General features: G+C 38.2%; 1 protein-coding gene across 2 annotated transcripts; it reads left to right on the top strand.

Annotated features, from left to right (window-relative positions):
• Nucleotides 1-1,948: 1,948 nt before the first annotated feature.
• cyth1b (cytohesin 1b) lies at nt 1,949-25,437 on the top strand. Of its 2 annotated transcripts, none has more exons than XM_015003059.2 (12): nt 1,949-2,176; nt 12,943-13,025; nt 17,444-17,508; nt 17,747-17,813; nt 18,279-18,397; nt 18,544-18,737; nt 19,610-19,758; nt 21,670-21,781; nt 22,809-22,885; nt 22,965-23,036; nt 23,902-24,056; nt 24,826-25,437. In XM_015003059.2, exons 1-12 carry the CDS (start codon nt 2,086-2,088, stop codon nt 24,902-24,904), a joined length of 1,263 nt encoding a protein of 420 aa, XP_014858545.2. In that variant the 5' UTR covers nt 1,949-2,085; the 3' UTR covers nt 24,905-25,437. The 2 variants fall into 2 exon arrangements, with proteins under 2 accessions (XP_014858545.2, XP_014858547.1); XM_015003061.2 differs by lacking the exon at nt 1,949-2,176 and adding an exon at nt 7,188-7,346.
• Nucleotides 25,438-26,047: the final 610 nt, after the last annotated feature.

Here is a 26,047-nt window from a genome sequence, read left to right as displayed (position 1 = left end):
CAGCAGCAGCAGTGCTTTACAGCAGATGCAGTTTATATTTAGATGTAGAAGAAGCTTCCTGCTGGGGCAACTGCTGACATTTTTAACGTCTATTTGATTCGAGTTGTTATACGACCCGCTTTTAAGTGATTGTGAATAAATCTACAGTCGCTTCTGCCCACTTTGAATCGGCTTGGCAGTGATTCTTCAATTATTTTCTCATTTCAAAAACTTTCAAGGTTTTAAAACTGGTTTTTAAACTATCTTGATATTTAAAAAAAAAGAGAAAGAAAGAAGGACATTTGGACAAGATGGAGCCTGAGAGCTAAAACAAACTCTATGCTGTCCTCAAATAAGAAGAATAAATCTTGAGAAATCTGGGTGAAATAAATCAATTTATTGCGGAGCTGAAAATGAAAGATACGTTTTTCATTTCAATGTGTAGAATTGGGGTAAAGTTGGTGTCAGTAGAACCAAAATATGCAGAATAAAATGGGCAAAATGAGAGTTATTAAATCTGAAGATCTACAAGGTTCAGACACTTGAATAAGATTTTTAAATTTGCATCTGAATGAATCACTAGATGTCATTCATCAACAGTAATTTGACAGACAAGGGAGAAGAAAATTAGATTTCTGATCATATTGTGCAGAGCAATGTTTAGAGAAAATCAAACGGGTCGAACGTGGTGGTGGAGGGATAATAATTTGGGCTTCTTTGTTATTCACAGGATCTGAGCAGCTTAAACTCCAAACATGAGAGCAAGTCTGTTCAACATCTACAATTTGACTAGAAATGTGTCCTCAGTGGAAAAATAATCCAAAATAAAGCAGCAGATCTAAAACAGAAGGGCTGAAAAAGACCAAATCCCCAGCGGCTCAGTTAAAATTCACATCTCAACCCAAGTAAAGTACAAAGTTTGATACAAACGTCTTCAAACCTCAATGAATTTAAGTAAAAATATAAAGATTGAGACAATGAAAAAGTCAAACAGAAAACGACTTCAGTTCCTGCTGCTGAGATATCAGGTGTAGTGTTTAGTTGTTGTTGTTTTTTTTTTTGTTTTTTTTTTTGCATTTCTTTCCAACTTACTAACTACAGCAAATGTTTTGTCAATATAAAAAGTTACTTTCTTTTTTTAAGCACTCTTTAAACAAAAATGTAGCCCACTTCCAGTCCGTAAATATAAAGGCATGGAAAGGTGCAGAAATAAGGCTGGGACTTTTTTCTCTAAATGCATCCATTTTTATTTAGATTCTTGAATCATTTCCTGCTCAGATGATCACTTTTAGGCCTGAACTGTCAATAAATAAACCAACAAATAGCTTTAAAGCAAAAAAAAAAAAAAAAGAAAGAAAGAAAGAAAAATATTTGAAGTGGTCCCAATCAACAAAAATCTTGAATGACTTGATTAAAAAAAACACTGACAGGAAAGCAATCACAGTACATGATGCTACCACCACCGTGCTTAACAGTTTGAACTACGTTTTGAATTTTTCTTGATAAAATCTCTTGAAAATCAAGTATCATTTCCCTCCAACTCTCAGCATATGAATGCTCTTTTAAGACTCTGTATCCCTTGCTCTTATTACTGCATGTTTACTCAGCTCTGACTAAACTTAACTGGGCTCTGATGCATTGTGAGTAGGTGTGAAACAGGACGCTGCGAGGTGCATGTGTGTGTTTGCATTTGTCATCGCCACCAAAAATACTTTTGAACAACTGTTCAAAGTAACACAAGAAGGGGAGGAGGATTTGAACGCCCATTAGCGCTCGCTGGACTCCTTTAAGTAAGAGAAACACTTGAGAAAGATGGTGGCGTATTTTTGGTGTGGAAGAGAGCAGCTCAGGAGTGAGGTCAAGTGTGTGAGCAACAAGCGTGGAGGGAGGAGAGAGAGAGAGAGAGAGAGAGAGAGAGAGTGGAGTGGGAGTGTGGGAGAGTTCGTCAGACTCTGGTGATGGTCGGTAGGGAAAAACACAAACGCTTTATTCTCAGCTTTTGACTGAGATCGTTCAAGAGAGAGACAGAGAGCGAGGGTGATGCAGGGAGGTTACTGTTAACCTTACTTATTTTGTCAGCGATCTCTGAATGAATGCTGTGTTGTGATGGGGACTGTTAGTGAGCTGTGTGGGTCCAGTTTCCAAGCTTTTCTCTGCCCTACTGTACGAGGAGGAGCACCTGCTGCTGCAGCCTCAGGTGAGTACTTTACTTATCTTATCACTGTTGTGACCTGATGTCATTAAAAATTATGTGTTGTAAAAAAAACAAAAAACACAGTGAGATAAAGTAGCTCCATAGTTTAGTTGCTGTGGTGATCGCAGAGCTCTCTATATTTCTGACATTTCTGTGTTCATGTACACACATGAGTCAGTGTGTGTGTCTGTGCGTGTGTGTGTGTGTGTGTGAGCTTGATTTGAGAACATGACGCACTCCCATCACATTCTGGTCCAGGATCCTCCTCTCCGGTGGGTGCCGAAGTGACATAATCTCCATCTCTGCCCACTGCTCTCTGCTCCTCGCAGGTGGTTTCTCACAGTGTCGCTCATTCAACAGCAGTTATTTACACTCTAGAAAAAGCTTGGCAGGCACTCACACAGGTTAATTTGATGTGGCTGACAGCTTTTTATAAATACACAGTGTAGCCGAGCCCAGTCATTTCTCCCCTTTTTGTTCCTTATATTAAAGTCATGGGCCTTAAAACTGTGAGAACAAGTACAAATTTTCAGATAAGCCATTCAGAGCTGTGGGGAGTCTTCACCTCTGGACGTACTTTCCTGAATACTTGACATATTAGCAGAAATATAGTTCCAGGTAGGAGTGAAGATCATCTGCATAGATGGCAAATTGTATTTTTTTTTTTCTTTCAATCATATACCTGCCAGTGATGGCCACACTTCCACTAACGCGTTAGTAGCAACAAATTGTTTTATTTAGCACTTTTGGTAACTTTGAAATCATTAAGCACACTTAGCTTCCACTAAGTACATTTTTACAAATACATTCTAAAGTGTTACATTTTGTAAACGTTTTGTCAACCATTTACAGTTCTTTCAGGATTAGACATTTGTATTCACGCTCTTATTTCTTACTTATAACAGTTCTGTTTTCTCTCCTTTTTTCCTTGTCAGTAACTTTTTTTTCAAACAACAAACAGTAGCGAAGCAGTATAAATAAATACAACATGTAAAGGAATTATAGAACATTAAATTGGTGCTATAGTCTTTCAAAGGCAGATTTGAATTGAAGCTTTAGCTTTAGCATTAGCTTCTGCTAAATACCAGGTTGATGTAGCAGAAGTGATGGGTGTCATTTGTGCTTTAGGGCTAGCGCACCTAACATTTTAGTTTTATCTGGAGCAAACTACCAGAAAACTGCAAAACAGCTGAAACTCTGAGTTCCTTTAAATCAAGACTAAAAACTCACCTGAATTGCTTTTGAACCATAATAAATGAAACATTGACCAACACATTTGTTGTTTAGATTTTGGTGATGAGGCTCATCAAAATGAAATGTGTTTTTTTTTTATTGTTGACTGTAAGGTGTTTTCTTCATGACTTTGTAATTTTATGTTTTTGCTGAAATGTGCAATACAAATAAACCTGATTGATTGATTGATTGATTGATAGCTACCCAACTCTGACAACCGCACGTATAAGATTGGTAAAAGGTCCAAAGCAACACTATCCAGTTCATTTAGGGGATCCATTTTTTTAAGTACTTAAAAAAAACATTGATAACACAGTGTATCACTCCAATGGCGTTTAAAAACAGTATCTTGGTGCACATATTTGACTTTTATTAAGTTCATATGATCCACATAAGGCCATAATTATGCACATAATTATACACCCCCACTAACATTTGGTTAAATGTCCTTTAGCAAGTTGCAGACCAGCAACACACTTTTTGTAGCCGCTAACAACATTCTGGCATGATTCTGACTCAACATTAGATCATTCTTCTTAGTAGAGTTTCTTTTAAATTTGTGAGTTTCCAGTAAAATTAATACATTTTCAATAAGCTACAGGTCCTTCCTGTTCCAAAAGCCAAATGTTAGCCAGATTTATCCAAACCAATACCAGTGCCAATCTGTGTTTGGGTTCATTAAAACATCCCCACAGCATGATGCTACCACCACCATACCACAACCTCTTGTGCACTTTTCTCAGGTTTGAGTACTCCCAACACGTTTCCCGTTATCATGGACAAATGGTTTAATTTTTCATTCGCCTGCCAGTTAAAAATGTCTCTGGAAGGAATTGGGTTTGCCTATCAGGACACTTTCAGTCGGGCCTGAGGGGCTCCTTCCTTGGTCAACACCCTCTGAGTTGGTGTTAATGTTCAAACTGGACAGGAAAACTGCTGTTCCATCATTTCCAGTAGCAAAACCTGGTGGGTCCTGGTTTGTTCCTAAACAAAGTGACAGTTTGGTTCAGTTGAGACTTGAACACGGTTGAATTGTTCCAATAGAACAATAAAACTGGTTTTAAATAGATAAAGCAGGCTGGTATTAAGCATCTAGAATGGACTCAATGCAAATGCTATTCTCCATAAATTTAGGAAATTCAGAAAAATGCCTGTAAGCCGAAATATTTGAATGAGAACTAAAATTTCAGCCAAAAAGAGAAATCCTTGACCATGTCTATATGTGTAATTTTAATTTTGACTGGATTGAGGAGGATTCAATTCAATATTTTCTTTTTCTGAAAGGATTAGTTGAGAGGAAGAAGATGCAATATCATCAAAGGTTGTGAGGATCAGCATGAAACTGATTAAACATCCTTCAGCCTGACTTCTCAGACTGAAAATATTTATATTCTCTTCCTGTTTACTGAGATAGTCAGACTAAGAGAAACTATCAGATAAAAAAGTTTTTAACCAAGAAGAGAAAAACTTCCATGATTGTATATCATTATTAGTCAAATTGTAAAATGATAAAGAGAAAAAAAATCTCCACCAGGAGGAAAGCAAACCCTAACAGTGAAATAAATAAAGTGTTATGAAAAAGATTTATTTTTTAGTAAATGAATAACAAAGAGAAGTTAATTATAAATCAAAATGAATAACATTAAAGATAATGTCAGACAAAACATCAACAAAAGTAAAACTTAAAAAATCAAATTAAATTGTTCAAAATGGCAAAACAATCATTTGAAACACTGATTAGTAAAAAATATATATATTAATACAAATTCAACAAAATGACTCAAAGTCTGTGCCCTCAGTCAGCTCTTTGTTTTTAAATCTTTGGTTTGTGCAGTTTATAATTAAACCCGAGAATGACTGAGCTGCTGCATGATAAATTAGTTGTAAATAAAATATTTAGTCAAGCAGATGGCATGAGCCCAACCTTTGGATATAAATGCAAAACTCTGTTTATGGAGGGGGGGGAAGCACCATTCCTGTGGTTTAACATGATGGTGGCTGCATCATACTGTGGGAATGTGTTTCTTGAGCAATAACAGGAAGGCTGGTGGACAGAACAGGGTTATCCTGGAAGAAAAGCTTTCAAATGCAGCAGAAGACTTTTGACTCAGAGAAAATGACTCTAAATATTTATGCAGCCAGAGCTTGAATGGTTTAAATCTCTTCTTCAGACGGGAGTCGAACTGAGAGTTAGTGGAAAGTTCTGAAAATCGATTTTCACAGATGCTCTCCACCCAATCTGACTGAGCTTGAGCTGTTTGTGCAAATCTGGTAGAAACTTGCCCCACGGACTGCCCCACTTTTCAGATTTCAGTTTGTAAAACAACTGAAACAAGTTTTGCTCCCAGTTCACAATTGTTGTGCTAATCTAATGCTTGTAAATCTTCCCAAAACACGAAGTGGTAGTCACAAGATGTGAAAAAGTTAAAAATGTCTGAATACTTATTCAATTAGCTGTGTATGAGGAAGCTGTCTTGATTAAACTGTGAAATTCAGCAGCTTTTTTCCCACCACCACGCCTGACCACATCCTGTTTTTTGGTGGGTCCAGCCTCTGAATAAAGCAGTGATTCAATCACACAGCTGGAATCCCTTGCCCTCTTTTTCCTCTGTCCTTCACTACACCCTCTCCTCTCCCTTCCCTTTTTGCCCGCTCCCAAACGGTCCATCTCTGATAGCACACCAGCTTCCCCTTAAACTAATGTGTTTCTGTATGCTGCTGCTATTCAGCAGGTGGGGCTGTTATTTCAATTTCCTTTTTTATGTCTATCTTGTGAGGCCTGCTTCCTCTTCCTGCATAAATGTGGAAACAGCGATTTCTCTGCCAGGTATGTTCTCATACGGCTTAATAAGTTGGACAAACCCACAGCCCAAAAGGTTCTTGGAGTACTTTTTAGCATGTAGACTTTTATTTATTTATTTATTTATTTATTTATTTTTGTCATACCTAGAATAAAAGGTGCAAACAGTTAAAGTCCAAAGAAAACACTCCATAAGATCTTTTAAAAGCTTGAAGAAATTGTAACTAAGGTCAGTTTAGGCTTGAAATCATACACCTCTCTAGGTGCTTTAATTTCTTGCTTTTTACAAAGATACATCGACTGTGAAGAAAAAAAAATATTTTACTCACCTACAATAGGTTACGCCACCAAAATATAGAGCAGAAAAGAGCAGTTCTCATGCCGCTAATGCTATGTGCCAGACCAATTTATATTAACTCATCATTTAGTCCTCTTCTATAACATTTCAAAAAAGTTGTAGCATTGAGAAAGGGATTGTTGAACCTCCTGGACTGTCTATGGCACTCTCTTCTCTTTAATTTATCCCCAGTTTTTCCATCAGATCTAAGTGTGGGGACTTAGGTGGCCATGGGAAGCTTTTTCTGTGTTGAATTGATCATTTTTTACAGTCCTAATCTGGTTGAAAGATCCAATAGCGACTCATTTTATGCCTAGAAGTGGAGTGCATCAACTTTGAATTTAAAATCTCCTGATATTTCAAACTGCTCATCAGTGTTCACCTATATTTACCAGTTAAGTAACTTCTTAAGGTTGCACAGATTTTATTTATGGGTATCAGAGTAAAAGAGAATTAAAAGGTTTAACGTGACAAAGTGCAAAGGACTTCCAAGAGGTACTAATACTTTTACAGGAGACTATTAATACTTAAAACAAAGACGGATGCTACGGGGTCAAACAAAACGCAGATGTTTGTAAGGCGATCTCTGATTGGTTGCTGAGAGTTGAGGCTCCGCCCCCGCAGCCTCTCATCCACCGGCTGTTTCTCCGCAGCCAGTTGTCACTAACTGGCAGTTTAACGGTGACGGAGCTGTGAACGAGGGTTCCCCTTTGACCCCAAAACTTAATTAAAAAGTGACCAAATAAGATCTCCTTACGGAAACAACGATACCAACATGGTGTTGAAGTCCGAAGATGGAGTCGGTGAGTTTCCAGACACGGTTTTATTAGTTTGAGTGCTTCGCTAATCCAGAGGCTAAACGGGTTAGCTGGTTTAAACTAGTTTAATTTTACGTCCCGGAATAACTGACGTCTCGTTTGTGTCCTGATATCACATCGTTAGGCGTGTTTTAGCTTTCAGTTTCCTGCCAGGGCAACAAGTCCTCATCTGGCTCATGTGTTAATGCTCTTTGGCAGCCCTTTATAGACTGACACAAGGGATCTATTATTATTATTATCTGGATTGAGGCCAGCCCTCATGGGGGGGTCTGTGCTTATTGTGCAGCAGCCCGTGTCTCTGAAACCAATCAATGCAGCCATTTATTAGCTGGATTGTCCTAAAAATACTCAGTTGACTTGACTTGATGTACTTTTGTGCTCTCCGTTTCCTAACTTGGAGCCACGGAGTTGGAGTCTGTCAGCAGTAGGAATCTGTGGAGAAACCGGACCAAACAGTGATGAACCTTACGTTGTAAATCAGCCACAGCTGTGCACTGGTGTTTCCTGTGAAAAACTGAGGTGCACTTTCACCATGTATTCAGTTACAGCACTCAGTTATAATATTAGGAAGACCGTTGAATCTGAGTTTGAGTGAAAGTGATAACTTAGGAAGAAACACCAGAATCTGAGCTGAGGATAACACATCTTTTCATTTCACAAATGATGATTAAATTTGATGAATACTGTAGATTTCCACATTAGTTTAGACCATTTCACCACTGTAGTTCCTATTAGTACTTATGTTAACAAATTTGTCAATGGAACAGCGAATCAGAACAAAAAGATAGTCGTGTAGTCTCTTGTTGGATAAAATCATGGTTAGATCATGTTTTTCTAGACCGACACTGATTCCTGGTTCTCCCTAAAGTCTGAGATGTTGAGATGTTCTTTTTACTTTCTTTTTATTTTTCTTTCTCACTGTTTCCTTGTCAAACGATGTTTTGAAAATCATGTAAAGCACTTTGAAATGCCTGCTGCTGAAATGTGCTATACAAATAAAATTTGATTGATTGATTGATTAAAGAAACGAAAAAAGTTGTGTTTCAGCTCCTTTTTGATTTGCAGTAGTAGTTTTAAAGCCGGCTCTCTGCCTTTCTGGGTACTCCAGGTTTCTCCCACAGTCCAAAATCATGACGTTAAATTAAAGGGTGTCTCTAAATTACCCTTAGGTGTGAGTGTGTGCATGGTTGTTTGTCCTGTGACTCTCTGTGTGGCCTGTGATGAACTGGTGACCTGTTCAGGGTGGACCACTCCAGCCTCATGCGACTACACACCCACCAGCGGATCTAGACCATGGATGCTTCAATTCATAACTTGCCAGTTATTATTCTACCGATTGGTTCACCTTTAGTTTTTGACTCACTCACACTCTCAAAACTTCCCCAGTTTCTCTCTCGGTCACATTAGGATGTTTTCGTTTCCTGTACGTTCAGGCTTACATTTGTTCCCCACTGTTCTTTGCTTCCTTTCTTCCAGTTCTTACTTACTGGACTTCTAAGCCTTGAGGCTGCATGAATGCAATCAGTAATCGGGGCAGGATTACATCAATCTTTTGAGCCAGTTATCCTCAGGCCAGAGAACTCTAAAATGTACAATTATTCCCTTTTTTCTCCCCAAATCCCCAAATGGACAATTGATGCCTTGTGAACAGTGCCTGACAGAGCACTTTCTCTCTCTTATCACAAACAAACTGCTTTGCCTCGGGTCTCGGGTCATGTTCTTTTATGTGAACAAACACATGAGTTAAAACAAAACACTCTACTGTCTGTGCCTTGCTTGTTTCTTTGCCATCGGTTGTTTTAAAGACATGCCTTTCCTCTTCATCGAGCCAAGGGAGGGAGCCTGCAGTTGATGCTCCACTCCTTGATGGATGGACGAAGGGAGGGAATAGGGAGGAGACGAGATGAGCAGAAGGAGGAGGGGGAGAGATGAGATTTTAAGGGTTTTCCTCCTTCACAGACACACTTAAAAAAAAAACAAAGTTTGTCCTCATTTAGCTTCTGGCAGGCTGTGTCCTCTCCCGTCTGCAGTAATGAAGAGATTAGAGTGGCAGAGTGACTGAAGAACCGCAGGACTGACCTGACTAAGAGAAACTGGTGACTAAGTTCCATCCTGAGGTTTTTTTTTTTTTTTTTTTAATTATTTTGGGCTCAAGTTGTTGTTCTGGAACCTTGAAGAGCTGTGGGGAAGAAGAAGAGCAGACGCCAGCATTTTCTGGTACGATCATCAAGATTGAGACACAAATGTGTAGGTGTTCGGTGCGTCATCTTAACTTCTGCGTGAAGAGTTTTTTTTTTAATGCCAAAACTTGAAACAGGATGAACGTGTGCATGCATGAGTTGTCACATCTTCTTTAGAAAACTTGTGAAAGCAGGAAACCTCAGCTTAACGTACAGTAGCTGCAGATTGATTATTGTTCATGTTTTAAAGGATGTGATGCATAACCTGCTAACCACCAAGGCAGGGAAGGAGGATAGAGAGCAAACATATCCAGAGCGGCTGATCATCAGTAGCTTTGCAACAATGAAGGGTTGCAAGTTGCAGAACGATTGCAAACTCTGTGATATGTAGAGCTGAATTTTAAAAAACGTACTTATGTTGGATGTGTCTGGATTGTGCTTTATAAGCTGTTATAAACAATCTAACCTATTTCCTCTTGCAATAAACCGTCGGAGGAAGTGAGTAAATGCCAGTTTCGCTACCTTTTTTTTTTTTTTTTACAACGGCATGTTTTTCTGGTCTTCAGGTTAATAACGAAAGCCGCTCCGGCCTATTTAAAGCCTCCTCTGGGCGATAATGGGATGTGTGTGATTAGTTAGTGCGTCACTGGGTGTGTTCTTGCACTAGATCATATCTAAACTGATGTCAGACATTTGTGGGTATTTTTTTTTTTTTGGGTGGGGGGTTGATTCAACACATCCATGCCTTATGGTTATAGAAAAGGTTTCTAAAACTAATGCTGTAAATTTGTGACGCGTTGATCTGATTTGCATAAATCAGAAACAGTTGATCACCACAGATTTCGGAGTAAAAACGTAAGAAAGTAACCATTCATGGTTCCCACATTAAATTTATTTCACTACTGATTAATATACAGCTCAGTGTAGGTGTGGGTTTCATCCAGCCAAAGATCTGTTTGTAAATATAAGTATGATGGAGTAACCTGAAGTATTTTGAAGTAGATAAGTGCAAGTTCTTGGGAGCAAGTGAAATGTGTAATCTTACTGCTGTCAGTTTTTATTTAAACAACTGGGAGGAGCTGGTTAGAATCTCTAACAGCTCAAATGAACTCCGACCCCAAACCCCAGAGGAGTAGAAAAGGAGGTGGATTAGCAGTTCTTTCCAAAAGCTCATGGTGTCATCCAGGACTTCCTGCTGTGGAATATCATCTGTGCTGCTCTAGATATTAAGCTGTTAGAATGTCAATCAGAGGCTCCTTCAGATTCGATGCAAGATTGACTGCTACTGGAAATTGGTCAAGCCGACAGCATCACAATTCACATTGACATTTGAATAACATGAGTCACTACAACATTTAATTTCCCTTTTGGATACATAAAGTATTTTTGAATTGAATGTTACAAGATTTTGAACGCAGAAGTATTGATGGCTATACTTTACTAGTTGTATTATTGGACTACTTGTATCTGTAGGTTTTAATTAATGTACAAATATTTGGACAAATATCCCCATTTTGACTGTAGCAGCCATGTCACTTTTTTCTGAAAGATTTAAAGACTGCCAAGTCAGAACAAAGAGTTTTTAAGCGTTTTAGTCTCCTGTGTTTGACCAAGAAAATTTACTGATAATTTATGTAGTCCATGTGAAATGGAGCTGATGTACTAAGTGACCCTGTTTCATGCATTAGTGGTGATGAAGCCTGTTCTCACTGTGTGCCCTGCTTCTGCAGAGTAACGTTGTCATGTAACCAGGGAGAACTGAACAATATGAACTGATTGAAATCTCTCAGCAGGATTCCTCTAATGAGGCTGATTTGTCCTCCAACTGGTTGCTACTCCACTTTAATTGCTCGTTCTCTGCTTTTATTTTCTTGGCTTGCATACCTTTTTAAAAAAAATAGATAAACCTTATGAAATAATAAATTAACTACTGCTCACTGTGTCTGGGAATAAAAAAAAATGTGAATGTACAGCTATAACCACAATCTTACTTTCCCACCTGTTGCCGGCCTTCTTCCTCTTCCTTTTCTTCTTACGTAAATTTTCTTGAGAAAAACCACCAGACTGGCTCCGCCAGATCAGTGTTGGTCTATTTATCACGGCTCTGCAGATGTTTTGTGTGTTTGCGGTACATGAACTTCTGTTCTGTCGGAGCCCACACTCGGTCCTGTACTGTTAGGGGTGTTTTCCCAGCAGGGAGGAAGCCAACACCGCAATTTGAGCTTGTAATTGTAAAATATGATATGAAATTTGTTTCCCGTCCTTACTTTGCTGATATTCCTTTTGTTGGAGCTTTTTGGTTTTGGTATTTTGCTCTGCTGAAAGTATAAATCTCTCCAGTTAATAGTTAAATGGTGCCAAACCAATCAATTTTTGGTAAATGTTCAACATTTTTTAATCCCCTATGCTAATCAGAGTAACTTAGGAATTAATTTTTATTTGCCAAATATTGTCTTATATTAAATATTGCTAGGCTAACACAATGTTCGCCCTTTTGTTTTGATATGACTCAGTTCATATTTCACCGTAGAGCATGTTAGTACTTCTACAATTCATTGTATGTGGGTAAAACTTGTAATAAAATTCTAATAAGAGTATTTCACGTTATAAAACAATTTCTAGTAGAAAATAAGAAGTACACACATCTTATTTATTTCCATTGTTTTAGCTTTTATGATTCTTTAATCACATAAATAACTACTTGAAAGTCTAACACTCAGTGTTTTATTATTTTAATTAACAATTACTTCAGTGTGGCAAAATCTGTAATCATAAGATTGAAAAAACTTTAGAATAATTGTTTAAGCTTTATATTTATTAAATCTTATAGTTGTGTGAATTTAGTCTACTATGATCTGGCTTCAACACTAACTTGTGTGTGGGGGAAAAAAGAGCAAGTCTGGTGGCTCCACGAGCGCTGATAAAAACCATTTACCCACTTTTATTGTTCTAAACTAATATTTGTTTTCTATCGGATTAGTGCACTTAGTCTTTCTATTGCTCATATAAAACAGCTCAGAGCAAAAATGAGAGGTCAGTGCTTTTATAATCTCATTTTGTTCTTCATATTCATTTTTCCCCCCCTCCTTTCATTAGAGCATCATTATTGTAGTCAAACGATATAACTTCAGCTTTATGTCTGAGATCCTGTTTGTTTTGGGCAATGAGCTTGAGTCCATATTCCTGTTTGTGTCTGTGGTAACGGGTGGTGTAATCTGATGGAGCCCAGATTGTGTTGCCATAGTGAGCCAGAGCGGTGGGACTCTTGGATCTCCATTCTGCTGTTGTTTCGAAGTGTGTGTGTGTGTGTATGTGTATGTGTGTATGCTGTAATTGCATTGTGTGTAGGATGAGGTAATATTTGATCTCTGCCTGAGTGCTGCGTTCGTTTCTGCCCTCAGTGCCTGATGACCTAAGTCCAGAGGAGCGACAGGAGCTGGAGAGCATCCGCCGCAGAAAACAGGAGCTGCTGCAGGACATACAAGTAAGAACGATTCTCACAGACGTGAGCCGTTCCTTTCGTTTTTATTTCTCATAATCATCTCTCAAACTGTAAACGGATTTCATCTAAAGCCTTTGTTAGTAATAGAATCACTTGTTTGTGTTTAGAGATTTGTGCCCACTCTTGTTGCATTTAAAAAATAATCTAGACTATGAGTGTATGAATAATAATGAAAGCAGTTTGGTCATATTTAAAATTGTTGTTTTTAACATAAACACACATTTAAACCTTCATCTTAAATATTTTGTTTGGGTGAATATTACACGATAGAATAATATATGAATAAATATGAAACATAATGCCGTATTTGCTGAACCCCTTTTCCACTGATACCCCTAAATAAAATGCAGTTGCCTTCAGAAGGCACCTTATTGGTAAATCCAGTCCATCTGTCTGTAATTTAATCTCAACATAAATCCAGCTGTCCGATGACGCTGCAAAAACACAAAATCTTACCAAGTTTACGTGGTCTAGCTTCTACTGCAAATATCTTATTTCAAGTGTCCTAACTTAAAATTAACTTTTCAGCAAGATGTTTTAAGTCAATGATTGCTTTATATTATTTAAAAAGTACTAGTTCCTCTGGTAGATTATTTCACTTTTAACATGGGAAAAATGTCTGGTTACAAGAGAAATAATCTGCCAGATTAGGCTACAATTAAGGAATTATTTATTTAAAACAAGATACGATAGATTGCTGAAAAGTTACTTGTAAATTAGGTTTGTCTTATTTCAAGCGTCCTAAGATATTTTCACAAGAAACTGGACCAAAAACATTTATTAACATTTGTGTTTTTGCAGTGTAACTCTGAAGAAGTTGCATAGATCTAAAATCCAGTTATGAATCTGTGGTGAGACCTGAAATTTGATGTTCCCAATTCTCTCCATTCACATTTGATTTTGGAAAAAAATGAACAAAATAATGGGGGAATGAGATAAATTACATTAGACTGCTTCATACAAGTCAAAAAACATCTTGATACTCACAGTTACCAAAGAAAGAAGTGAGGAGACGAGTGAAAGTCAACAATCAACAGAGAGTTGGAGAGTTAATTACCGAAAATGTGTAACATAGAAAGTGTTGGAACTCACTGCTGCTTTGTAGGTCAAAAAGTAATCTGTGTAGCGAAACCAAGAGACAGTTTCATAATTAATAAAAAGCTCCATTTGCAAGGTTACGTTCATAGGTTAATATTAAAATTAGAGAGCCAGTCCGCCTTCAGAAAGCACTTGGTTTAAAATGAGAGGAGGCTGATAGCTCATCTGCCTATTATCTACTTTAAAAAGCCGATGCATTAGAAGAAAGTCAGGGTTTCCTCCAGTGTTTTATAAGCCTGTTGGGCCACCAGGCTTTACTTGTGCCCCCACCAGACTAAGCATTGCTTATTTACTTAAGTATTTTTAAAATGTTTGCATTTTTTAACACTTTATAGTTGGTGTTCAGGCATTAATCTTCCAATCTTTCAATAGCACATAATTATCAAGTGATATTTTCAAATTTCCTGTCAACTTTAAACTTTTTTAACTCAGAAACACAACGGATTGCTGGATGAATGACTGAACTAGCACCCACCCACTGGATTTAGCAAGTTTTCTGGGAGAAACCTTGAAAGTGCATTATTTACTAATATAATTTGATGGGGTTGTTCCACTCTGAACGTTCAAAGCCAGGTTATTTCAAGATGAGTTGTTTATAAAATAAGGGAGAAACCCGGATTATATTTCACATGTGAAACCTTGAGTTTGCAGCTGTTGTTTGCATTTTCTCCTCGTTTGAATACCAGTCTGTGTCCTTGAGTGAAATTAGACTTTCATGTCTGGACCAGCGAGTCTCGTTGGGCTGATGGGGGTCAAAGGATAGGATCACCAGAGCGACGCTGTACACAGACGAGACGGATGATCCTCTTTGTTTGGGGGTGGGGGGGCCCCACATATAGACGACCTGCAGGAACAGATTCCCTCCTGCTTTTGCCCTCTTTACAAATAAATCAACAGATAATCTACTTTTAAAGGGACAGGACAGCTATACTGTAAAAAACTAGATGACTTTTTTATATTTAATTTTATATCAAAGATTAAAAACTGTTTTCAAATTACATTATTCGTTGAGAAGAGAAATAATGACTCCCTAAATTTAATAGTGAAACCGAGTATTTCTTTGCAGATTTGTTTGATTTTTTTTTTGGGCACAATAATAAACGTCTCACTAAAGGTCACACCCCCTATTGTGATCTTAGCCTAGGCTTTGACTAGGACAGTCATAATTATCATTCTGCTGATCTATGAAGACTGGGATTTGATGGTTTGTTTAGGAACTAATTGTACTAGAGCTCAATGTAGCTTCTAGCCGTCTATCTTTAATTATAAGAGCAAAAGGTCGTTTTTCTCGAGAGAGAGAGAGCCATTTCTGTTAAACATGGGTTTCTTATTTTAAACAAAATTAATAAAGCACGAATCTTTTAAAGTCTTTAGTCGGTTTGGCTAACTTTAAAACGTATATCTGGTAATAAAACTGGTTAAGTAATTACATGTTTGGGTCTATTTGATGAGCACTGACAAATTATTTCAAGTAAAGATACATATTTTACATATTTATTTAATAGAATTTCTGCATTTATTTATTTACCTAACATGCATTATACATTTATTTTACATTTTATTTTGTTAAAATAAGAACACATACAAAAATATTAGCTTTTTTATTTACTGCATTGTGAATCTGTAGCCTATGATGACATCAATAATAATGAATCTGTTAATAAACTATTTTTTAATTAGCTGCACAAACATGAGATCATGGAAAATTAAACTTGGACAATATTAGCTCTGGGAAAGTGGAAAATGTTATTGTCTTATAGACTGAAGGGTTTAAGAGTGCAGTAATTAAAACTACAGTTTTTTTGTGTCAATATTGATTATAGAGAGGTTTTGATTGCTGACTTGATTCAGTTTCAGGTTAGAAAATGTTCTTAAACGAGACTTTATTAACTATACATAAGATCTTTAAACAGTAGTTTCTACTAAAATGTGATTGAAAAACCAGACAGGTTTAAAAAATGATTTGAAACGTGGATCCAGATCAAAGTTTTATGTTGATTTGAAGTGTTTTCTATCTGCTCTGCAGCCTGCAGGTGGTGATGATGAGCAAACTGATGAATGTCATGTTGTTCTCCGAAGCTCCGCCCACTTCCAGCCTCAGGGACAGATGGGTTATGAACCATTGCAGCAATACAGAGATGGTGCATTGTTTCTGTGTTTCTGGGAAACGGAATCAGAAATAAATGCAAAAAATAGTATTTATTGTAGTTTCCAGATTCCCTCAATGGGAGACGTTGAGTTTTTTTTTTTTTAAATATTTGACTCCAGATTTGTTTTCTGTTTCTGTTCTTAAGTTTTCTGCTCACAGGATTCAATACACCGTCTGCAAAACAAATCAAATTTAGTTTAGTGATATTTTCCAAAAACAATGTGAAAACCCCCCCAGAAGTATTGAAAACTAGTTTTCCAGACTTTAACACTAAGTATATCCTTTCTCTCTTTCTCCTCAATCCTTTTTCTTTTCTTCCACCCTCATGTCCTTTTCCAACTTTATTTATACCTCTTTCCTTTCTTTCTTTGTTCATTTCTTGGTCCATCTTCCTTTTCTCCCTTGTCCCATTTTTTCCCCATTATTCTATCCTTGTTGCCCCATTTTCCTCTGTTTTGTCCTTTCATTTTCTTTCCTTCATTCTCTTTTCCTTGTCCTTCTTTAGTTTCATCCTGTTTTTTTTGTTTGTTTTTGTTTTTCCAAATTCAATATTTTATTCCAGATTTGTTCTAAATCTCGTTAATCTTTTTAAAAATATATCTGCTTTAAAATTCATGTTGAAATTTAGTATTTTATGTTTTAAAATGAACATGAAGGACTGGGAACTCTGGGAATTTGAGTCTTAAAAGTGCGTAGGAACCCTGTTGTTCTCCTTCCTCTCATAACTTCGGACTTGCCTGAGCAGCTCCACTAAGCCGGTCGGTCTTTGATCCATCATATTCCCGTATTCTCCCCGACACCCAGGCAGACCTGTGAGGGCGTCAGGGAGGGGCGGCCCGATAAATCTGGGTCAGCAAAGGGAAGAGGGGGCGAGCGGCGACCCCAGCACAGGTGCCGCAGCGGATCTCTGCAGAGCGAGGCCGTTTCACAAAACTCCTGCTGAGAGGAGGAATCGCTCAGGAATGAATCATGGCGGCACTTTTTTAGGAGGCCTAGTGGGTTGTCACTAGAGTGGGAGGTGCTGGTCGTGATGAACTGCTCAGTGGGTTTTTTACTGAAAGAAAGAAACTATTCTAATAATGAAATTAAATCGTGACTGTTTATGTTGAAGCTGACCGAATTTCCCCTGTTCCTCTTCTCTGTCGTCTCTTAGAGGCTGAAGGATGAGATAGCAGATGTGACCAATGAGATTGAAAACCTGGGCCTGACTGAAGAGAGGTAAAGTGTCCCTCAAATACCATGTCTGTGCGTAGGCAGCGCCGCTCTGCTCAGCCTTTGTTTTACATTCACAGACACAAAGAACTTGTTTGCCTCATCCTTTTACACGACGTTCTGATTATGCATCGTCTCGCTTAAATCCAGTTCGTTGAATTGCTAAAATGAGATTATATTTGTAGAACTAAACTGAACATTTATTGTTAAGTGCTGAGAGTATTTTTGCTTTATTTGATTGCAGGAAAAGCATGCAGAGGAACAAACAGATGGCCATCGGCCGGAAGAAGTTCAACATGGACCCCACAAAGGTGAACGCATCAGTCAATCTCTGCGTTTAACAAACAGTGGCAGACATTGACATCGTCAATTAGCTTAGTAATTGATTAATCTTTAGCTGGAGTACACAGACTAATTGCTGAAAGAACAACACACTCAGTGCAGAAGTTAAATTAATGCAACAACATTATCGCAGTTAAACAAATTCTCATAGTCTGGACAGGAGGGATGATTCAAATAAAACTTTTTGAAAATATTTTCTGTCTGTTTTTAGACTAGAAAGCGAGAAATCAAATCTGAAAAATTGGAGATTTTATTTTAAAGCCATATCGCTGACCCCTACTTAGCTTATTGTTGAGTATTTTTGGTGATTTTAGTTATTAAAAATCATACATTTTTGTGGCCCATAAGTCCTGAAATAGACTGATTTTGTTCTTATTCAGTTGATATTTTCGGATCCTCAGCCTGAGTTGCTCGTTTTCATTTCTCCTCCTCAGGGGATTCGCTTCCTGATCGACAGCTCCCTGCTGAAAAACACCAGCGAAGACATCGCTCAGTTCCTCTACAAAGGAGAGGGCCTCAACAAGACGGCCATCGGCGACTACCTGGGGGAGAGGTGCGCTTATTTAATCCACATTACTGGAATTATGATTCATGATGTTGCACAAGCAGCTCCAGGCGAGCTTTAATCCCGCGTTGTTTCATTGTTTCTAACGTGGGCTTGTGGGTGTGTGTCTGTGTGGGATCCTGTGTGTCGTGCAGGGATGAATTTAACATCAAGGTTCTGCACGCCTTCCTGGAGCTGCACGAGTTCACGGACCTGAACCTGGTCCAGGCGCTGCGGCAGTTCCTGTGGAGCTTCAGGCTGCCGGGCGAGGCCCAGAAGATCGACCGCATGATGGAAGCGTTCGCCCAGAGATACTGCCACTGCAACCCGGGCGTGTTTCAGAGCACCGGTGTGTGACACCGATTCAAACGCACAACGGTTCTGATGTGCACACAGAAACTTTAAGGGCTCAGAGTGGAGACAGTCTGCAGAAGAACAGGATTTTATTTTAGTGTTTTACAGGATAAGAGTTTTAAAAAGAAAATAAATGGATTAAACAAATATTTCCAGATCCCAGATATTGCCTTCCTTCCTTCTATCATTCTTTATCTATCACCTTTCCTTCCTTCCTTCCTTCCTTCCTTCCTTCCTTCCTTCCTTCCTTCCTTCCTTCCTTCCTTCCTTCCTTCCTTCCTTCCTTCCTTCCTTCCTTCCTTAAGGCCTTCCTTCCTTCCTCCCTTTTTCCCTTCCTTCCTTGTCACTTTTCTTTCTTCCTTTCTTAGGACTTTCTTACCTTCCTTCCATCCTTCCTTATTGCCATCCTTCTTCCCTTCTGACTACCCGTATGTCTTCTACTTTTTCCTTTGTTGATTCTTTCCTTCCCTCTCTTCTCTCCTTCCATTTTCCTCGTACCCCATCTTCCCTTTTTCTTTTTCTTGTCTCCTTATCCTTCTTCATTCCCTTCTCCTTGTCTCCTTTCTTTATTCCTTCTCATTTCCTTGCCCTTCCTTCCATCCTAAATTGTATCTTTCCTCCCCTCTTTTCTTTACCTTCTTGTTTCCTTTCTTTTTGTCCTCCTTTCTTCTGTCCTTGTATGAAATGTAAACAGCTCTGAGAGTTTGAGATAAATTGTGTTGGAACCTGTAGAGAGCAGCCATCAGGTATCATTTCCAGGTATGTTTCTGTTTCACCTGGAAACAGAAACATATTTTTATTTTCAGGAAAGCCTAACGAAGAACACTACGACAGAAACTTGACATTCAAGTTCTGCCTGTTTTCCAGATACATGTTACGTGTTGTCTTTCGCCGTGATCATGTTGAACACGAGTCTGCACAACCCGAACGTACGAGACAAACCATCAGTCCAGAGATTCACTGCCATGAACAGAGGAATCAACGACGGAGGAGATCTGCCGGAGGATCTGCTCAGAGTGAGTCCAGTTCAGTTTGTTCTGAGAAACTCCTTCTCTGCCGAGGCTCCTTTGTGTGTGAACAGACTGAAGTGAATTATATCGTCTTTCATCTCTAATACTTCCTCCAGGAAGTATTTGTTTTTTATTTCAACTCTGTTCTAAAAGCCACACGTCTGTATTTTAGATTTAGATTCAGGATTGAGTTTTCTGCAATGTAGTTTACCATGGGGCTGCACAGTGGCGCAGTTGGTAGAGCTGTCGCCTTGCAGCAAGAAGGTTCTGGGTTCAATTCCCGGCCCCAGTCTTTCTGCATGGAGTTTGCATGTTCTCCCTGTGCATGCGTGGGTTTTCTCCGGGTTCTCCGGTTTCCTCCCACAGTCCAAAAACGTGACTGTCAGGTTAATTGGCCTTTCCAAATTGCCCCTAGGTGTGTGTGTGTGTGTGCATGGTTGTTTGTCCTGTGTGTCTCTGTGTTGCCCTGCGACAGACTGGCGACCTGTCCAGGGTGTACCCCGCCTCTCGCCCGGAACGTGAGCTGGAGATAGGCACCAGCACCCCTCCCGACCCCACTGAGGGACAAGGGTGAAGGAAAATGGATGGATAGTTTAACATGAAGTTTGCTCCTTCATCTTCTTCAAATTAAACGAATTTGGCATCAAACGTTTGCGCAGAAAAACGTAGCAAATATGTTTAAAATGATAAAAACGTATCATTTTAAAGATATTAAATATTTCCTGAGGTCATCAGAGGTCAAATATTTGACACCAATTTTGTTTAATTTGACGAAGGTGTGGAGGCCAAAACCACTCGGGTAAAATGGATTTATAATCTGTTTATTATTTAAACAGATTTTTGCTGTTATTATTATTGATATGCTTTTTGAGTGGGACTAAAAAAAAACAAATCAAAGCAATGCCTGTAACTTTTTTTCTTGCGGGTTGTATTGAAGCTTTTGTTCTCCTGCTAATGTCAAACAGAACCACGGTGACCACAGGACCGTGGATGTAGCCAGACAGGAGGTCAAAGTTCATGCAGTAACCACAGCTTTTCCATCAGCAGCTACAGCTTCATTCACAATCAATCCCTGCTGTGCTTTTCCTGTAAACGGCTTCCATGTTTACTCTGTAATCCATATTCTGTGTGTGTGTGTGTGTGTGTGTGTGTGTGTGTGTGTGTGTCATATTCATGACATACATTCAGCAGTGAAACTCTATATACTCTTGCTTATTTTGTGGAGATCTGGGGAAACGACTATATATATTTTTTCTTTTGGGTTTATAGAACCTCCAACATTTTTAATTTCTGCCAAAAAAAAGCCATAAAGATATTAAATCCCATTGAATAGAACCAACTAAAAACCAATTAAACAAAGCTTTGTTTATCTAGTTAAGGTTTGCTGAGTTGGGAAACTATAAAACTGCACAAAGTAAAAAATAATTTGCTCCTTAAAATATTCAGAAACTGTTTAAGGAAAAGGATGACGATACAAGCTAGGAGTGAAATATAACTTAAAACAATCGCGTATAAATATTAAATTAAAAAGCATGTGAATAGTTTCAGAATATCTTTAATTAATAACACGGTTTATAAGGGATTGAAAGCTGAATATTTGAAATCTGATTGAAATCTTTGATGGTGGTTTTTTTACTTTTTTAAAATCCTTTTATGTTCCTCTTTTTTTCTTTTGGGTTTAAATGTCGGTTCTGAGTTTTCTGTTAATATTTTCTGTACTAAATTTAGTTTAAATGTATTTATAATTAACACTTGTAAGCTGAGTAGCTTCAGCCTAGATTTTTTCAATCTTTTGACTTTTTGAATCTAATTAAATGGAATTGGAGGTTTTATTGACTTTAACAACCATTACTATTATTTTATTGTGTTTATGTGTTTTAGATAAAATAATATTATATCTGTCGTCATAATCTGCAGAATCTGTACGACAGCATCAAGAATGAACCGTTTAAGATCCCAGAGGATGATGGGAACGACCTCACACACACCTTCTTCAACCCGGACAGAGAAGGCTGGTTGCTGAAACTCGGTACGTTTACTTTAAATGTGTTAAATTAGGCAAACGGAGAACTGTTGTTACGTTGTGTTAATGTTCTTCTTCCTGCTTGTGTTTCATGGTTCTGGCTCCAGGAGGTACGTATCGTTTCGTTTTACCCTCAGTGCTTCGCCTGCGGCTGTGTGTGTGTGTTCGCTTCTTTCCTTCACAATGCTCTTTAACGTCCCACTTCCAGAGTTCATATGGGTCCAAATCCTTGAAAATGCTTGAATTCAATTTGGTGTTTTCAAGGTTGGGAAATTTCTTGATATTCAAACTACACAGTTTGGTAATAAAGTGAAATTTAACATTTGATTAAACCAGATATTCTCATCCACCTAATAGCGGGACACAAACCACGTCAAGTTAAATCAGACTAAACTTTTCTTGTTTTATGTTAGTTAGAATTACTAAAATTATTTCTATTTGCTAAAAGGACATTTTTAGAGATTTTTTTTAATTTTATTTGTAACTTTGTGTTTGAGCGTTTAATTTGAGCAGGAAGGTTATTTATCTTGACATGATTTGTTTGGATTGTTCCAATGTAATTATTTATTATTCCTAATGGCTCAATGATTTATTGATTTGTGTCATTTATCAATACATTTATACGTTTAAGAAAGTTATTGGAATTGGGGGATTTGTCATTAAATTAGCGTTTTTATTTTCAAAACGTAAAATTTTCGTCATATATTAATTTTATTCCTGAATCTCAAGATATTATTACTAGCAGTGAGAAATTAGATTATATAGCAGTGAACTGAATCTGTTTTTTTTTTTAGTTGATTTGTATTGTTTTTATCTCCAAAGTGGTGATGGAAAATGTTGGAAACTTGCCTTCGAAATGCTTAATTTTACCGTACGAACCCTGGAGTTCACGCTCGTCTTCCTGCTGCTTCATCCTGATGTGAAATCCACGTCTGCTTGTGGCGTCTTAACCTCTGCTGTCTTGCTGGACTTTGATTAACCTGCTGATTTGTGTCGCAGCGCGTCAGTTTTCTGAAGTCTATTCTGTCCTCAGGTGGACGAGTGAAGACCTGGAAGAGACGCTGGTTCATCCTCACAGATAACTGTCTCTACTACTTTGAATACACCACAGTGAGTGTCGGTTTGCAGACGAAGGCTCTGCTGCGTTCTTGTAAAGCCTGTTCTTATTTGTTTTATTTGTTTTCCTAAGGATAAGGAACCCAGAGGGATTATTCCACTGGAAAATCTCAGCATCAGAGAAGTTGAAGACTCAAAGAAACCGGTAAACTTTTTATTTTGTAGGTTTCCACATCTGGTTCAGAATCAGATTTAAAAGAAACGATAAAAAAAGTTGACAAAGAACCTCAGGTTTCTGCAATACTTCAGGTTTAGAAGAATGTTTTTATGATTTTTTTATTTATTTTTTGTTTAAATTGTGCAAATCATTTCCAGCAGCATTTATACCTTTAGCTCTGCCAATATAATGATGTGACGACTCATGTGTCGTCACATCATTCATCTTCACCCAGAGGTGTTTATTGTTCGTCAAACATCTTTTATCCTGAAACAAGAAGCTCTTAAAAGTTACAGGTTTTCTTTACTCTGTGGTTCTCGGTACAAACGGAAAAATTTGTTTTCATTTTCCTAAAACTAGATCACATTTTGTCTCCTTGCAGCCACAAACTTTAATGTATTTTATTGGGGTTTTGTGTAATAGAACAGAAACTGAATGAAAATGATGCGCATCATGATAACAAATTATAGTAGGCGATAAATGCCTCAGAAGTTATCGCAATAAATGATAGCATTGTTGTTTTGAGACTATATTCAAGGAATAATGCAAATACTCTGTCAAAGACCAATAAACTTTAATTTATGAAGAATATTAATCACTGGAAGATGTTTTAAATATCCAAAATAAATAAACAAAACAACTGAAACGACAAAAAGTACAAAATTGTATTTTTGTCATTCAGTCTTTGGCAGACTCATTTTAGTTTATCTGTCATGCAATTAACTTATTCATTGCAACCGGCGGATTTCAAATTCTAATTTGGGATGAAATAAAACGTGTGATTTTGTTTTGTTGTTTTGTTTTCTGTGTTTTAACTCAAAGTTTCCGACCCGTTCTGTGTTTCCTCGCCCAGAACTGCTTCGAGCTTTTCATCCCCAACAACAAATACCAGGTGATCAAAGCCTGCAAGACGGAGGCGGACGGCCGCGTCGTCGAGGGCAACCACACGTTTTACAGGATCTCTGCTCCGACTGCAGAGGAGAAGGACGAATGGATCAAAAGCATCAAGTGAGACCTTTAGCTTCTTCTGGATCAGAACCACAGAACAGGGGGAGGCTCACGTTCAAAGGTCCAAATCCCATTTCTAGATAAGATCAAAGCTCCAGAGCATCAAAACAGGATCAAATATCTTTAATTAAATCTGCTTACAGCTTAAAATGAAAAGAAGTGACACTTTGTTTACAGATGGTCGTCTGCTCTGATTTAGAAACATGGAACATAGAGAAAGCTTTAGATTTATTAGAAGATTTATCATATAATGCAACAAAATGTATAATGCTCAGTTTTTACATTTCATAAATTAACAGTTTGATTAGAGAGACTTGGACTAAAATATGTGTTGCCTTTGAAAATTAAACTTAAAAGAAAAAGAATAAAAACGATTAAATGTTTTGTAGAGTTGGACAACTTTTTCTAGTTGAAGCTAGAATCTGTTTTCACTTTTTTGTCGAATAAAATAATTTCACATTATTACTTTTTCTGTGAATGTATTTTGATTGTAAAAATATTCCAACTCATGATAAATTGGGTTCAGAAATCTTGTTTAATCTTCAGGCGTTTCTAACTTATTTTATACGACTTGTTGATCATTTTTCACTCATGTTTTGAATCAACAAAGTACTTTGAGTTTGAAAAAAACAAACAAGTAAAACCAGAATTAGTAATTAAATGCATATTTAAAACAGTAGTTTATCATTTTAATTATTTTGTTGGATGAATGGACCAAACTTTGCGCTCAGCCTGTGATTCTTCTTCTTCTCCTCCTCTCACCCTGCAGGGCCGCCATCAGCAAAGACCCGTTCTACGAGATGCTGGCGGCTCGGAAGAAGAAAGTTTCGTCCCTGAAGGGGCTGTAGGCGTTGTCGGGGGATCCATCACCATGACAACGACTCCGTTACCTCCAGCGGTCCCCTGATTCCTCCTGCGTTTGACCCAAACTTCAGGCAGGTTGAGTCAGTCAGAAGCCTCACCTGTGCTTGGACTGTTCCCTTTACGATGGCCTAATTGAGTCATATTGACCCGATGAGTTTTTTTCCACGCAGTATTTGGTTTCAGCGCGTTAAGACCTCAGACTGTTTCTCCAGGAGAGAAATGCAGTAAAACCTTTAAAAAAAAAACAAACACTGCAACTGGAATCAAACAAGGAGGGAAGAAACGAGCATTTCTTATCGAATGTTGTTGCATAAATCCCAGCAGCGCTGAACGTCAGTGACCCGTTTGTAAATGTGTAAACAGTCATCATGAACGCAGCCTGGACCTTCATTCTGTCCCAATTTCTAACTGCTTGTTTAGATGGAGGTAATGTTCAAACAGCTTAATATTTATTTATCCATATTTCCTGTAATTTATTGTTTCTTTTCCTTGTATTAAAAATTTGCACAAAAAAAAACCTCTGTCTCCTGTTCTGGTTTCTAAAGTTGATAAAATCTCATTTAAACAGGTTTTGACCGTAATGATCCGACTGATTAGAGGAAATTAGAAATGTTCTCTCAGCAGGTTGAACATTGACTGGAAAATCTCGCTCCGTCTGTCTGGTCCTTACAACCACTCACTCATGCCGATGCTCGCTGCAGATAAAACCGTTTACAAGATCTTATCTGCAGGACATTTCTGTCAGCAGCAGCGTTTTCCGCCTCTTCCTGCTGATCTGATCGCACCGCGTTTTTCAGCACAAACATGGGTGTCAGAGTTGAGAGGGAAGTGGGGAGATTCCCCGTCTAGACTCATGACCTGAAGAGCAAAACGGCGAAGAAGCGCTCCTGAAGCGAGCCGGTGGTGGTTTGCTCGGTTACCACCGACGCCCACAGTCTGCAGCGCCGTGCTGCTCTGCAGGGTTTGGTTAAACTGGGCGTTTTAATGGTTGGTCTGTGACTTTCTATGAGAAACTGCCTTCACTCGTTTTCACACAGGCTGGATTTTACACCTCATGTGAATCAGAGAGTGAACCACACAGAGCGGTTCACCTCTGCAGCTCCTCCACAATCGACCTTTAAAGCATT

Source organism: Poecilia mexicana, unplaced genomic scaffold (assembly GCF_051168715.1).
Source record: "Poecilia mexicana isolate PSO_F unplaced genomic scaffold, ASM5116871v1 scaffold_19, whole genome shotgun sequence".
Taxonomy (NCBI): Eukaryota; Metazoa; Chordata; class Actinopteri; order Cyprinodontiformes; family Poeciliidae; genus Poecilia; species Poecilia mexicana.
The sequence above is the reverse complement of the archived record's forward strand: the minus strand, read 5'-3'. Positions and strand labels throughout refer to the sequence as shown.